This window comes from Falco naumanni, chromosome 4 (genome assembly GCF_017639655.2).
Source record: "Falco naumanni isolate bFalNau1 chromosome 4, bFalNau1.pat, whole genome shotgun sequence".
NCBI lineage: Eukaryota > Metazoa > Chordata > Aves > Falconiformes > Falconidae > Falco > Falco naumanni.
In genome coordinates, this window is record NC_054057.1 from 70637065 (window position 1) to 70654013 (window position 16949).

A 16949-nucleotide genomic window follows, 5' to 3' on the forward strand; every position below is an offset into this window, starting at 1 on the left:
ATTAATTGAAGACATAAGTTTTATTCCTTATATATAGTGTCTGATTGTAGTTTTAAGGTGGAGCAAAAAATACCAGCAATCAGGCAATATCTAATGACTGACTAATGCTATACATGTGGCATCTGATCTAAATCGAATCAAACTATCAGGTAGTCTCGTCACAGGTCAGTCTGGTTTTGTTGTATCTCAAACTCTTAGGCCTTTTGATCAGCTTTGATTAGTGTTAGCCTTTTGAGATGTATTGGGAATATCCTGATCTTTGAGACTGTTGTGTTTAATACATGCTATTGGGTTGAACTGGAAGGAGACAAAGATTCAGATGCACAGATATCTTTAAGGTGTCTTTTTTGCTGCAGACATGCTCATGTCCCTTTCCTTATTCTGAAAAGAAACTGAAAAGCAAACTGGGGTTTCTATCTTCTTTACAAGAAGTGAAAAATCAGCTGTTTCACCCCAGTCACTAATGTGGCCAGGAAAAACCTCAAGAGCAGAAATAAGGATAGAAATATGTATAAGTGGTTCCGTCTTCGGGAGGTGAAGCTAGGAGTGTTTCAGAAATTAACTTACAAGGAAAGCATCTGCCTTTGTTGTTTGTTTTTTTTTCAGTCACAACAAACAACTTTGCTACATGGGCAGTAGGCTTGGACCTGTCTTGTTAAAATAGCATCAAAAATGTTTAAGATCATTCTAGAAGGAAATCAACAGGGAAATGCTACAAATCAAAATGGAAATTAGATTTTTGCTTTAGACAGACATTGACGTTGTACCTGCTCCTCCAGGTGACTTCCCGGGGGGGATTCATTGCAGCTTATTCATGAAGGCTTGTTGCTATCGATGGTGAAGGCAAATTTATCAGCTGTATGGGCTTTTCCCCTTTGTTTGATAAGAAATCAACCTTTGCTTCTGAAAATATTGAAAAAAATGTATAGTCTCAGTAATATCTGGCTCTTGTCAATAGCGTTCTTATTTCTGAGATGCACAGATACGGTCTCAGAAAGCTGCTGAAACACCATTTGAACAACAGGAGAACTTTCTGTATTTATCACTTTAAGGTATCAGTTTGCAACCAGGCCTATTAAAAGGCAGAAAAACTCATGCACTTTGTTATTGAAGTACTGCTTAGTATTTTTCAAAATGGCAAAATGTTGTCCCTCCTTCGATGCAATTCAGTACTGGAAGTAGTCAGTCTTACAAGCTTGTCAAAAAATGTACCAGTGTTTTTCCCTAAATTTCATGCATGTAAGGGATCAGCTGAGCCACATGTGCTGTGCTACCTGCAGAGCATCAGATTGCTCTTTAGGCAGGAACTAGCAGCTCAGGAATTCTCCAGGGTTTTTTGTTCCTTTTCCTTAATGAATACAGAAATGGCAGTTATCTTCCTGAGCATTATTCAGAAGAGTGTAGTCTGTAAGACATTAGCTAATATATTCTTGGTGGGTGCAGTCCAGTTCTGTTATGGCCTTGGTGGCTTCTCTGTGTTCTTTAGACGTTTATTGATCAAATAAAATTCTAAAAATGCATCACAAGCATTTCCGTCTATGCTGCATTAATTAATCTGCATTTCTACAACCTCTGTACCAGAGAGACAGATCCTATTGATTTTGCCACTTGAAGAGAGAATAAGTCCTCAAAGAGGAAGTAGTTTAGTTATTGTGTTATGTTTACTGTTGCTGCTTGGGTTTGTTTGCTTCTGTTTGTCTTGCTTTATTTTTCCAGAACAGGTTACAGTTAAAGAATGGTATCTTTTTGCAAGTCTAACAGCCTTACCTGTTGTAATTCTTGGGTGTGGGTTGCATCAGCTCATAGCTGTTGAGTTTGCACATGGTCTTTCTCTGTGTACGAGTGAATGTTCATACAGCGAATGCTGTAAAACTGTCAAAAGAGGAAAATGCAATGGCGATAAATTAGAAATGCATTTCATGTTCTCACCTTTGCACCAGTACATCTTCACTGGAATATTGTCTGGGATTTAACTACTAATGGCTAAAATTAGAATATTTAATTGGCAGAGTCTATTCTGACTGTAGGTAAAATGGGTAACTTTCACTTCCCTATTCCCCGTCACTGAATCCATCTAATTTTTTTCTTCACTTTCTTAATTTTCCTGGATATGAGGCCTGCAGCTGAGTATCATGCAATATGTATCTTGTTTCAAGGAAGGAGATGGTCTAACTGATGCTGTGTTACGGCTGCATACTGATGTGAGGACTTTATTCCTGTTTCATCACAAAAAGCGGAGAATATAACTTGTTTCAAGGAAACTGCAGTAATGACTCCCTTATGTTCCACAGGCAAGCAGCCCCTTGTTGTACAGCTGCAGACCCCTCTCCGTCGTGAGTGGGTTTGTTTTTATTTACAGCCACAGCTGTGACTGTGTATTCAGGGATTTGATGCTGAAGTTTACTTGGGACTTCATCTGCCTTCCTTTTAAAGCTTGCTATGCTTGGTAGTTTATACACATCAAACCGAATGCCTTATTCCCTACTCGTCGTGGTGTACTGGCGATGACACAGAGCCACGTGGGAAGAACATTGCGGTGAGAGCATCGCTGCAGCGCCGCAGCCGTGCCGGCATGGCCTGTGGTACAGCAGGCTGTGGCATCGGGCTGTCCCTGAGGGGCTGCTGCCAGCCTGCAGGCTCGTCCTCGGCTGCTCGCTGCTGGGCAGGAACACGGGATGATTTAATTCCTTGGCGCTTTTTAACGACCGATGATAATGGTAGAAGAAACACCTGAAACTATCTAACCTCACAGTGTGAATGGCACAAGAAGCCGGTTCCTCCCCACAAGCACGCTCCCATGTGAGAACAAGTGTCATTTATTAATATTTTTACAATCCAATGGTACTAAGCAGAGTGTGCAAAGGAAAACCCTAGAAGGCTCTGATGCCCTTTTAACCCTCAGTCTCTGCATTTGTTGGCCTGCATTGGATTTTTGTTGTGCTTCCAGTGCCTATAAGGGGTCTGCAGTCGTCAGCCTTGCGGACGCTGTGTGCTGAGCAGTGCAGCCTGGCGCAGGCACGGCCAGGAGGCAGGGAGCTCCTCTTCTGTCAGTGGGAGGACGATTCAGATTGTGCCCGGCAGGTCCTTCTGTTAATTAGGTCTGTCAATTAAAGTGGTGGTGTGCCTAAAGTGAAAAACAAAACAAACTTGTCTTTTAGGCAGCCAGCTGACATCTCCACTGGGATGCAAACACAATTTCAGTATTTTTTACAGTATTTTCAATTTATTTTTACAGAAAAATTGTCATCAACATTTTCATCAAAGGCAAAACTTTCTAGTTTTTATTCTTTCTGTGCTTCATACCTTTTCATGTAAAGAGAGGAAGGAAGCTAGGAGAAAAATCACCTGTTTGAGAGAAAAACTATGCATTTTAATTTTCCGTAAAAAGCACAAGTCCTTCATCATTCTTTGTGGGCAGATAATAACAGCTTGCAACTGGAACTCAAAGAAATGTTCAGCAGACATACATTTTTAAACTTTTCATCTAGTGGCTCAATATTTTTTGACAGTTTCTGATTGACAACACCTTACAGTATTTGTAATTGAGAATATTCACTCTTTTCTTAGACTTTTAATGTTTCAGTACATATAGCAATTCTTTTACCAAACTCCTAAGAAATTGCCAGAGATGGTTGACTGAAGTGTGAGAGAGAAAGGGAAAGGTCAGTGGGCGGCATGATATATCTGTAGTCTGAATTAATTTATTGCTTGCAGCCCTCCTGGGTGCCTGCTATGATACATGAAGAGATAAACCGCTGGAGACAGCTTTAGCACAAGCACTGCTTTATGCAACTGGGTTTCAAAATAATGTATCAAACCCTTAATGTGCAGCTATCATTCTAACAACATGGTATTTTCCGGATTTCTCATGGCCTACTTGTCAGAGCACTCTGTTCTGAGCCTGCTTTGGTTCTGTGGGTTTCACAAGCTTCAAAAACAGGACTGAAAAAATAAAATACAGCAACTGAAATCACTGGTTTTTAGATGGGTCATCCTTGCTCCAGTCACATTTTAAGATGTCATTGAAACAGCAGCCTGTAGCTGATGTTTGGATTTTAATGAAGAGGGAGTGTTATTCTCCTTTTTCAAAGTGTCTTTCAAGGTATGAAAGCCTTAGAGATCTTTTGGGACACTCAAAACTCACCGGTTCAAACTACTGAATCTGAAACTTTTTTATCCTCATGTGATTGGAAAAATATTTTCCTTAGCCTGCATCTGCTGTTACTACAGCAAAACTTGTAATCTAAGATAGGAATTAGCCTGGGGTTTTTTTTATTGTTGTTGTTGTTGTTGTTGTTGGGTTTTTTTTAGGAAAGCACTCAGTGATTAATCCAATTTGCATGTCTAAATGTTGTTTTGTTAAGGAGAAATATTTAAGAAAATTACTGTCCATATTTTCATGAGATCTATAGGATATTAATTTAAAATATTTTTGTCAGACCTTGAAAGGGCAAATTATTGTGCCAGGTGATCATTCCTTTAAGGGAGTGATAAACCCAAAATGTGAATGTGTGACATAAGATGAGAAATTTATATTTCAGATAATTCACTGTCAATGGCACTTATAACTAATGATCAGGAATATAAAATAGCTTATAGGACTAATTTTAACTAGCTTCTGGATTGCTCTACTTGCATACAAAGACATTCACTAACGCTTTATTCTGGATATAACTTTTAGACATTTTTGGAGGCTGATGCTTAGAAATGTCCATTTCTGCAGCTGGTCTGAAATACAAAATAAAAAATTCAATAGAGCTGTGAGACAGGACCATGGGAACTCCTTAGAAAAAAGCTGAACTGAGCTTTAATGTTCTTAGTCAAAAGAAATCTGAAACCAGGCCAGACCACATCGGAAGCACTGATGAGTTCAGGCAACTTTTGCCATAAATCATGTATGGAGTATCCTATTTTATGCCTGCATACTTTCTGCCTTGTAGCTGGAGTGGAAATAGAGACGTAAAATACTTTTAGAAATTGTTGTTCTGTAATACTCCTTAATGCTGACATGTCAAAATAATCACAACCACAGAACGCTTCAGATTGTTTTTTTGTTTAAGTAAAAGTGAGCATCACCTGGTTTCTCCTCTTTGCTCTCTCCATTCTCTCATAGTCTCTCTCTCTCTCTCTCTCTCTCCATCTTTTCCCTGTTTGGCACTAGACCTTTGTAAAGTTCCATAGTGATTGGCAGAATATTGCATCTGTGGAGTTAAATTGGCATAGTTACATTCTGGTGATCAGGTGTTGCAAATATCAAATTTAAAATATAGCTCAGAAAGAAACTGAAGGAATTGGTGGAAGGTGAATAATTTGGCACTGTTAAGCATGATGGGGCTTAATACAGCCTGTAGCGCATGAAATATCCATTCATCTGAAGCCAAGAAGATACGTTCAGGGACAACAGCATCTGTACATGCCTTGTTTCTTTTATTTTTCCTTAAGCATCTGTTGTTTGCTAGTGCCATAGATTACCAGGACCTAAGGCTAAGCCAGGGAGGACCTGCTGCTGGTGTATGGGCATTCCTGCCCGCCTGTACCTTGGGGGAAACTGCTAAGTCAAACAGCACTGATCAGAGACCCAAAACTGTCTAGGGGAGCAAGTCTGCCATGCTCCGGAATGTCTATTTATCCCTGTCAATTTTGACAGTAACTCCTAAATTATTGTACAAATAGAAATATGCCTTCCTTAAAACCATCTAAGAGGCCAGTAATTTGAGTAATGATTTCCTTCCTGACACTGTAAAAAAGAAAACTCTCCTAAACAGTCTGGCCCATTCAGTATTTTCACTCCTGGTTGACCGGGTTCAGGCAACTTCTGCAGTCAATAGCTTCATTTAGTTTGGCATCAGATGGCTGGGCTAACCTAATTTCAAATTACATTATGATAATTTCTTTTGGACTTCAATCTAATATTTGTTTCCATTTTCATTCTAATATTCGTTTTGGCGTTGCACTTTGAAGGGAATGATTTTCAATTGACGTTACAAGTGTAGTCACCCAATCTGGGAATCGGGAAGCTGGTTTGCAACTGGGCAGCTGCTATTTGTGCCAAAAGACTGCATAGGTATGAAAATAGCTAAATTTGCTGCTCCATTTAGGCATATTTTTCAGAGGATCTGTTCACTAAAATACCAGTTTTGAAGTCTAATAGCTTAGAAGAGATGTGTACCTGAATCAGCTTAGCATTCCTGCCTTTACTGCTGGCATTACTGCTGAAGTGAGCAGGGTGCAGGGTTGGACTGCAAAGTGCCACCGAGCTGGCGGCACAGAGGTAAAGGCTTCCTAGGGCATCTCCATTTGTGGCAGGATTTTCTGGCACCAGTTTTTCTGATGGCTGATCCCTGTTTCCCTGTCACTTGCCATCCTTTCAGAAAATGCAGTTATTCTCACATTCTTGTATTGCTTCCCTACATGTTAAAAAGTCTAAATAAGTAATGAACTGGGTGCTGTTCCAGGGGACTTTTTGGGGGAGGCTGGTTCTTACAGGATTTGAAGAACAGGAAAATAATAATATGGCATTTAGAGGGTTATTGGGATCTAAGGCAGCACTCGTTGAAATGTCTGGGGAAGCTCATACCTCAGTAATTGCAACTTACCTATAAACAGAAGCAGACATCATCATGTCCTTTCAAGCTAGGTCACATTTTTAGGAATTTCTCATGGCCATAAGCATAAGATAAATGCACTGCACTTTTTTTTTGTTTTCTTTTTTGTTTGTTTGTTTAGGTTGGTTTTTTTGGTTTTTTTTTTTGTTAAGGGAAAAAAGCCTGTGTCTCCTGTTCAGCTGATCCATAGCAACTTGCCTCTAGGAAATAAAATGATTTACAATAATTTATTTCTAAATCCTTTACTACCTGAGTGCTCTTCTGTTTTTTTTGGAAAAAAAGGTTGTCTCCTGTGTATGTGTTACCATTTTTTAGGTAATACAGTTACCTATCTAATGTCTTTAAATATTACAAAGTACCTGGACATAAAATGAGCAGGTGAAAGTCACTACATCCACCTAACTGCTCTTCTTTCAAGAAGAAGCTATTCTAAGTTTCAGTGTTCATTTGATTTGGGGGTGAGATCAGGTGCTTGGTGAACTGTGCTGAATTTATCCTTCATTATGCTATTGTAACTAGGACAAAACCTTTAATCTAAAAATATATTTCCCCTACTCAACTTTTTCAAATTTTGTGTTTTGATAAACTGACGCTTTGCAAGTACTTCATTGCTTGGCTTCTGAGACTTGAAGTGGGACACTTCCACCATATAAATTAATCATAAAGATGCACTAAATTTTCCATTATTTTGTTGCTAAGGGAAATGTTCTAGGGACTGGGAAGGTGGGCGGACAAAACGGTGGTGAATGGGAGCTCTGGCAAGTGAGAGGGGTAAATATGCCCATTCAGGTAAGTACAGCCAAGTGGTGCAGAAATGTTCACAGCAGCTTTTCTGGCAACCTGAGATTGCCCTGACAGGTGAGGTGAAGCCTCCACAATCTCCCACGATGATGTTAATGTCTGTCAGAGCTTGCTCTTTTGGATTTGTGTGTACATTTTCTGTCTGAAGAATGAAGCGAGGACAGTTTGAGCTGGGAGAAAATTTGAAAGCTCATTCCCTGCTAATGAGTTCACCATTTAACTGGGTTAAGCTTTGCTACCCTGTGTTGTTGCAAGGGGGTGGTTGTTCAATTGTCCTCTAATGAATTGCCAGTGTCAAGATGTCAAGAAATCCATCCAGTGTATGTGAACTGAAGATCTGCGTGGAGCTATCTGAATATGTGCTAAAAGGTAAAGTCACACTGCTGGTGATGAAGTGCCATCAGATACCCTGAAACTGGGTAAAAGAAATCATCAGTCCTTCATGCTAAAGGTTAAATATACGCTTCTCTTGCTCCAGCAATTACAAAGTGTCACTTTAGAGCACTTTCATTGCAGCCTTGTCTTCACAGCAGCCGCCTTTTTCTTTGATCGCTACCTCATTCCATAGTGACCTTTCGGCATTAGATCCCCTGATTCCCCATTTTAGAGATGTGCAAATGAGGTGGTTTGTCTTATGCACTCTTGTCATAAATTCTTCTATTGCTTGTGTAGAGATAAAGAAGGGATAAAATGTAAACTATTGAATTTGTAGTATATCTATAAATCTGTAATGTAAATCCATCGTATTTTAAAGCTAGTGCTTTTGCACTTGCTGCCTTTCCAGCAATGGTATTGATGATCTCTAAAACATATGCTTATGTTTAATCCAGCCTGAAGTGGATACCAGTTTTTTGCCCAATTTCAAATTATAAATGCTACTTTAAGGGTCATGTAAAGCATCTATTCTGCAGACTATGCAATTTATTTTTAAAAGAAAAAAAGCTGAAAAGTAGTGGGGTTTTACAGAATGTTTTGAAAATGAGCTGCATCTCTCCAGACACAAGCTTTAATAAGTAAAAGTGTTTTTGTTTAGGGCACAAAGCTTTAAGAAGTAAAAGTTCTTGGTGATGGAGGGGGGGGAAGAGGTGACAGGGCAAAGGTGGTGTTAACAGTGCAGTTTGAGGATTCACTGACTCGCAGTCTGATATTTGTAATAAAACAGAAATTTCAAATATTGTGCTTTCAGGAAACACAGCTTAGTAACCTTTACAGGAGCCTTAGTAAACAGGTATGACACTTGCTATGTATTAATCTTTGTAGTCTTTTTTGCATTTATTTACAACCAGATTTGAGGAATAATGTATTTTGGATTTTTAAGCCACCTAGGCAAATTTTAAAAATAGATCTGATTTCATTAACTGTCTTTCCTCAGAATAAAATGTATATAAATTATAATGAATAATTATTCTTAAATATGTGATTGACCTTTAATTTTTCAGAACAAGCCCCAGAAGGTGCATGTTTGAGTTAAAAAGTACTCTTCATAAAAACAATGCAGAAAGTTATTGCAATAAAGCTGTTCACAGCAAAATGCAGTGCAAGCAAATTGCTGTGATGGTACACTTCATAGATTACCTGCATTCTGGTTTTGTGTAAGTCAATCTGTGTTAGTAATAATGCACAGCTTTGGTCTGCCCATGAAAAGAGCATAGTTGGGGTGTTAGAGAACATAAAGAAATGAGTTTAAGTTAATGTCCTGGATCTGACAGATGAACACTGCACCGAACAGTACCCACTTTAGCAAGAAATAAATTCTGCTGTAGATATTGTATGTTTGAATTTACTGCAGTAGTTGAAAACTGGAAAGTGACTTCAATCATGCTCGGGTTTCTCTGATCCTCAATGCGAACACAGTATTATTTGTTCCATAGACTCCAGTGTCTGACAGTAAAGTAGAAGAATGTGGATAAATAGGACTGCATTGAAGCACCCCCCTTATTTTCTGAATACTGTGCCACAAGTCGCAGCAGAACACAAAGCAGCTGAGGGGTGGATTTCTAGTGGGCTGGGCTTACTGTTTGTGTCTCTAGGGCTGCTGAGCAGATTCCCATTTCAGATATTTCCCTCCTGTTCCCTCAAGAAAACGAAATTGCTGAAGGGCCATGCAGTTAAGGAAGCAAAGTAACATTTTCCAAGTGAGTTATATTTCTGTTGTTGAGGAATAAGCTATGACTAATAAAGGAGCATTTTCTTAATCCTGCTTTTCAATTTTCATTGCAGGAATTTAATGAAAAGTATGTGCCAATAAAAAAGATGGGGAAAATTATAGGGAAGTGTTTTCAGCTTTGCTGCAACTACTTTTCTGTACCTTTTCCTCTATTTTTCTTTACACAGATACTTTTGAATGTGTACAGCAATACTTTAGAGAATGGGTTTTTGTAATAGCTATTCTTATCTTACAACTCTTACATTTCCTGGTGACTTGAGTTTAGGTACAGGACTGACCACGTTTATTTTTCACAGAGCTCCTGCTTCAAGTTATTACATTCACTAATACCCTTTTGGGTTTTTGTAGAACTAATGCAGCTCATAATTGTATAACACCTGCTGTCTTCTATGCTGCGTGAGCTGAAATTCTGCCCACCCCCTTTCCTCTTTGTGCTTGCTAGGCAGTGAAGGACATTTGCCTTTGTAGTGTTATATAAATATTCCAAAATGTTTATTTTCTCTCCTACCCAGGATTATTTAGGTAGTTCTGCAGAAGTTTACAAACCTGCCAGTTGCTTAGATGAGTCATAACACTCTAGTCATGTTCCTCTGCATTAGCTGGAGATGCCTGGTGTGTTTGGCTACTTCACATGGCAGTTATGAATCTTGTTTCTTGCTGCATTCCAGTTTCTGTAGTTCTCTTTCATCTTTCTAATAACTCTTAGCAGTTTATTTAAACCTACACAATGTGACAAAGCTTTTTCTCCCCCTGAAGTGACTGCACTGAAATGACAAGTTAATTGATTCATTTTTATATGACTAAGGTTTGCAAGAGGCTTTGAGACTTTTTGGATGTGGGGTGCTGTACTCGGTGCGGGTAAGCTGTTTTACAGTGAATATATAACTTAAAGAGCAGAGTGGTCAGCACTCGGAGCAATGCAAATCTGCTTAGCTGTGTAGTGCAGCTGAATTTTGCTGCCACAAGAACAAAGATCCTGGAGCTTGCCAGTCCATCTGTAGAAAAAGAAGAGAAAGAAGCAAAGTGTGAGCTGGAGTACAGATCCAGCCTTGCCCGTCCTGCCTCAAGAGTGACAAAACAGAGCTGGGCGGCTGCGTCCAGCAGCCGCTGCCGCGCTCGCAGCCTGGCTCTCCTGCCAGTGCCAAGCAGAACAGCAGCCGTGGCTTCCCCTGCCCGCCCACAGCAGGCAGGCAGGCCCTCCGGGCACCCACGGCAGGCAGGCAGGCCCTCCAGGCGCCCAGCGGCCTGCTGCCTGTGCAAACACCCGCTCTGCCTTCTGCCACAGCTTCTGCTCACTGCCGCCTTCACAAACCACTCGGAAGGGGTCGAGTTTTGAGACTTGCCCAGGGTTTGCTGTCCCAGTCTTTGGAAACTCTTATTGAGGAATGCTTGAAGTTGCCTGAAAGTTCATAAAAATTCAGAATGTCAGGGGGTTCACCTCCCGGCGATGGCGGAGTTGGTGCCCTACCACCCAAGAGAGTCAGTGGTGGCTTGTCACGCCCTGCCCACGCTGCAGGGCTGTGTCGTGTTCTGAGGCTTTGCTTTGCAAGGGGTAGTACTTCTGCAATCAGCACAGGATGAAGAGATAATTAAGCCTTGAGAGGTTATAAGATTTATGTTGGAAATGGAGATAATATATTCTGAATATGAGTTTGTGTTTGTAGATAGCAAGACTTTTTCAGGGCAATCAACTTTTTGATTTACCGTTCACACATTGGGCAGCAACTGATAGCAGAACCTTCCAGCACTCAGCATCTGTCAGAGTACCTCATGTTTTTAAATTGATTTGTGTAATGAGATTTATTGTGACCTTATAGAAGTAGCATAGAGAAAACCCTCAGAAGCAAAGCCTTCTGCACCTTCAGAATCTGCTTTCCTTGTGTGTACCTGCTGCAGCTGATGCCAGGCTCTGGGAAGCTCAGGAGATGGGTCCATAGCGAGTGGGTGAAACTGTGACTGTGCCTTGTCTTTCTGTCCCAAGGTTTTATTACACTGCTCAGTAACTAAGGAGCAAGCTGTGTATGAAGAGTGCAGTTTCTGAGGTAGCACAAGGCTTTGCCCTGGAGTCTTTAGCAAAGAGATCTTTCTCCTCTGTACTTCTGAGTCTGTTTTGACAGAAGAATAGCTGACTCTGTATTTTCTCTGTGTTTGCCAGCATGTGTTTTATATGCTTACATTTCAGAACTATAAATCCCAGAATAAACAGATGAAACATTCTCGAGTGTGTTTTACCTTAGGTCAGCTGGCTGCGGCAGTGTCTGTATCCACAGAGAGGGGCATCACCTTCCAGTCCCCTGCCTGAGCCAAAGGCAGCCACGGGGAGGGGATCTATCCTTCCTTCCTTCCCCACAGCTGACTGCCAGGCTCGGAAAACCATGGGACTGGATTGCATTGATTATGGTAATGGTCTGCTGCAGACCAGAAATGTCACAAGTGTCTTGGGGGTGCAGCAAGCAGTTTTCTTTTTTCCCCTTGTGTGCCTACCGAAAGGACGTGGATTTCTGTTCTTTCCCTCTGCACAAACCACAACTTGTCTCCAAAGTGCTGAATCAAAACATGTCACTTAGCAAACTGGTCTTGTGCTGAAGACTACAGGCTCTGGCAGGACCCCAGCACCCTCCTGGCTCTTTCCAGTTCCATTACCCACAGTGCTGGGAAGCCACCCGTATCTTACTTCTGGATGGAATTTGTGACGTATCACCCAACAGATGTCTAGCAATTGTTTTCCTTGTGTTAAATTACCATTTTAAAGGAAAAGGAGAGAGAGTGAGACTTTTAGCACTGTTGGACCTAAGTTGACTTTTAAGATGAGGATTGCACCCACTGAGTTTTAGGGAAGAGCAGAAAACTGAAGGAAATGGTGGCCCAGCTATTGCTTGTAATGACTGCATGAGCCACCTGTACTTTCTCTCAGTTAACTACTTCATGAAATGCCAGTTTGATGACTTGTATGGTGACTGTTGGGGTAAGTACCCTTGAAAGGAAGCAATGAAGTACAGTAAGTAGTGACTGAAACTTCAGTCTTCATTTTTTCACAACAGCAGACAAAATCCAGCATCCTCACTCTCTCCTGGTATTTCTCCTGGTTTAACGTGAGATGGACAGGGGTATTTTTTAGTGCCATACTTTTGCTAACTGATCTGAAGTTCTGCAAAATAGGGTTCTGTACGAATCTGTTGATTGATTTATTTTTTTTTTAAGAACAAACACTGAATTACTTCTTGTGTGAAAGTATTTCATTTTTCTGTCACTAGTCAAGATCTGATATGCCTAGGTCTTGCTCTGTTCTGTGGATATAAATGAAAAGCTTTATCAATGGAAACTCTTTTAAGCTAGTGGCAAGTGTGGTTCCAAAACTTCTACAGTAACAGAATTCACAACTGATACATGCTGATGTAATGCAATTGAAGTTGATGCTCTTCTACTTGTTTGTGCCACAGTTAATTTATTTTTATCATTCCCTTTCCATGAAGATAGGTCCCAACTGTTTATAACCGGTGTTTTGCCAGCCTCTGTCATTTGCATCCCACCAGGAAACTTTAGCAGCTCTCCACAGTAATGCATTGTGGCTCTTCAAAGGCACGGCAGGCAGTGCTGGCAGCGCCTGGGAGCCGCAGCATGGCCGAGGAGGATGGTGTCAGGTCTTTCCTGCAGGAACTCCTGAAGCCGATTGTGAAGCTGTGTCCTCCCCGTTCCTCTGACTCCTATGGGACGGGCAAAGATGTTGAAAAGGCAGAGTGTGTTACTGGGGGGGTGTAATAACTTGGTTTGAGTGGGTCATTTAGGTGGGCTGAGATGATGTTTTTTTCCTATTGCCTTGGTGTTCTGCTACTCTTGTGCAAGTGGTGGAAATCTTAAATTGAGGGGGTTTGCTGCAGATGAGGGCGGCAATACAAAATCAACTTAAGTTTTATATTTTTCCTTTTAAAGATTACTTATGTATTTCTGTGGGTATAAGAATGTCTTTGATTGACATCTCCTGCTGGCAAGCGATTGTCCTTCCAAATGGCCACCTCTTCTTGTATACGCAATTTTACTCGCTTTGTTTGTGAAATAGCCATCCACCTGTCTCTTCTAACTCTTGCTTTACAGTGCTTCTTAAAAATTGTCCCTGAAGGACACTGCCTCTTTTCCTTTCCTTACTGATTTTGTTTTCCTCCGTTTTGTTGTGTTCCCTGTATACCCTCGAGAATGAGATTATCCCATTCTTACATTTTTAGGTAGATGGGCTCACAGGCTTGAACTTTTCTGCAAGTTCCTTTGTTCCTGCAGTGCTGCAGGTACACAAATAATATGTTTGCAACTGCAAATCATAAAGAAATATCTTCTATAATTTTTAGACAGGATTTAGCTATATCAAATATGCTCCAATACCTTCCTCTGCCTTAGCAAGGACTTAACCTCCACTTTCATTGTTTATTTTCGGAGACATAAAATAAGTGTGTGTAAAACCAGTGAAGTCAGGTTTTCAGTCTCATCCAGTGTTCTAAACAAGCTAATTGGTTATTGTTTGAGTTCTAAATTCTCTATTGTCATTTGTGTTGTTTTTGAAGGAAATTTTGCATCTCAATTTATTGTCCATTTTGAGAGCAAAGATACAAAGATAACAGGGCAAGATATTTTATAGCTTGGTTTCTCCTGCTCAGTATTTTTTAACAGCATCCCTTAAAATAGAAATGCAAAACTGTGTCCTACTTTCCCCTCACTAAAATAGATGCCTTTTGTTAATTTTAGATACAGCACAGCAGGATATATAATTAATGATATCAAAGAATCCATATGATATTCAACAGGGTCCTAACATCAAGGACAAAAGAAGTCTGACAACAGCTGTCCCTAATGATTTGGTTTGTAAAATGTTTTCTTTTATTTCAGGAAGTTGGATGCTTTCATCTATGATGCAGCAGTGCTGAATTACAAGGCTGGAAGAGATGAAGGCTGCAAACTTGTCACAATAGGGAGTGGATACATCTTTGCCACTACGGGCTATGGAATAGCGCTTCAGAAGGGATCACCTTGGAAGAGACAGATCGATCTGGCCCTCCTTCAGTTTGTCGGAGACGGTAGGGACCAATCTGTTTTCCCTTCTTTTCTCTCTCTGTGTATGCACAGTGAATTCAGTTTTAGTATCTCTGAGCCTCTTACTACTGTTCCCTTACAGTCTTTCAAAAACCAAAACAAATGCAAAAGAAACGAGTAAAATTATTTCTTGCTGAGACAGGAATTCTCTTCCACTCTGTTCTAACTCACCTCACCACCAAGGACGCCTGCATCTCTTTTCAGAAAGTGTTCTCATAAAGTAACGCTGGCCTCAATGTTAGAGATAGTTTTTTTTAATTTTGTTATTTTTTTTCTTTGACTAATTCCTGAGAAGTTTTTACTTGGTAGAAGAGTTATCTTTTGGCACAACAGTTTTGCTATTTAAAAGTGTTTAGCTCAGTTCTAAACTGGTGTTGAGTGATCCCTAATCTAGGAAGGATTAATTTAAACTTCTGGTAAAAGCTTATTTGTGGAATTGAAGTACAGTGACTGGCTTTATTGGATTTCAAACAGCTGTTTTTCATTCTAACACAAAAATAGAAGAATTGTAGGGCCTTTTGGCACTTCTGCCCTGCAAAGGCACTGCACAGATTTGATATATTGCAGACAGTAATGACTCGTTCTCTGCACAGGGCTTGAACTACATTTTGATTGTATAAATGTTTCTTTGCCACAGTGAAACTTCAAGCCTTTTGCATGTGACTGCAAACAAAAATGCGGCGGTTAAAAATTTTTCTGTGTTATGACTGACTAAAATTCTCCATCAGACTGGCATATGGCGTTAGATAAGCATTTTGATTATTAATTTTTTTCATAGATACATGTGTTAACTTTGCATTTCTCTGTCAGTGAAAAAGAGGTCTTTATTGAAAAATAAATATGCACTTAATATCAACAGAAGCATGCCATTGAGACTAAGAATGGTAAATTTTGGTATAATAGGACAGTTTAAGTGGCAAAGTGCAGGGCCATAGTGTAGCAGCCTCCTGTTCCATAAAAACTAAGATGTTAATTTTCATACTGGAGACAGTGAGTGTGTTCATCTTGCAGCACATGGATTTTATTCCTGTTATAATACTAAATGATTGGGAGAGATGTAATCATCATGACTGATGCATTTTGTCTGGTGTACGTATAGGGATACTAGTGTTGTCGTTATTGATCTGTTAGATTTAGAGAAGCTTGTGGAAGAAACATTGCTTGCTTCTCCTAAGGGATGAGTATATGACACATAATAGCTAGATTTCAAGAAATTACATGTTCTTGTTTCAAACAGTTGCAATTAATAGGCTAAAATCTTTGCTTTATTTTTCTATTTGTGAATATTTTGTGGATAGAATATTTTTCTATTTGTATAATACTTTTAAGAAGTATTATAATTCTGACCCACTTTACAATGGGGAAGTTGAATCAAAGAAGTTGAATTATTTGTCCCATACTAAAGTAGAAAATGATTCTGTAGCCTGAAGGAGGATCTGAGTCGTCTTTCTCAGTTGTGGGCTAACCCCTTGAGATGTTGCCAGAGCATTGCTGAGGTTCTCATCCTTTTCACCTTGCATTTTCTTCATGCATAATCTTTCATCATTTTTGATACTTCTCATCCAAGAAAAAGAAATGAAATCACAGGGTAAGAAAGTAAATGAAATGGAAGGGAAAGTATTTGGAGCTATTACTAAAAAAGTTTGTCAAAAGGTGCTGCATTTTTATGCATCACTTTGAATATCAGAGAGAAAACAAAATTAATGGGAGGAAAGAAAGAAAAATATATTGTTATGTATTTACTTTTTGACCTGTGGATTTACAGAGTATATGAATGCTTTTATCTTTAACCCATTTTTAGTAGCTGGAAATGATACAAACCAATTGTCTGCAAAACTCAGCATTAAAACTTCCATATGAATAATTTATAGAATTGCAAAAGATACAGATGGCACCCAAATAAATGAAACCTTGCCATGAATGTCTGCTGCCATGTTTATCTTGCTCAGATATTACATCAGAAGATAAGCAAAGGTTTTGCATGCACAGACCGTGGTGATTGTGAATGTGTTTATGGCATCTTTTCAGTGGTATTTTTCAGTACCTTTAGAAGGTGCTCTGAACAACCAACGAATGCTAAAGTGTTCATTTTCTCTTATAAAGGATCCCTAGATTTGTTCAGAAAATGGTGTGGCCACAATTAAAGAGAATAGCAGCTGGACATATGTGATGTGTAGGAATTATTGTAGGTATGTTTCCTTTAGTCTCAGAAATGTTTTCTACCTTGTCTCACTTCATTGTGTCAGAGGTCTAGATGATAATTTTCAGGAAAAAAACCAAACAATCAAATGGGTGGA

General features: G+C 39.7%; 1 protein-coding gene across 2 annotated transcripts in view; it reads left to right on the top strand.

Moving 5' to 3' along the window:
• GRIN2A (glutamate ionotropic receptor NMDA type subunit 2A) overlaps positions 1-16949 on the top strand; it is a 188712-nt gene that overhangs the window by 149215 nt on the left and 22548 nt on the right. For both annotated transcript variants that reach the window (XM_040592942.1, XM_040592943.1), the window contains exon 12: positions 14449-14636. In XM_040592942.1, the coding sequence (XP_040448876.1) occupies positions 14449-14636 (188 nt within the window). The remainder of the gene's footprint in view (positions 1-14448; positions 14637-16949) is intronic.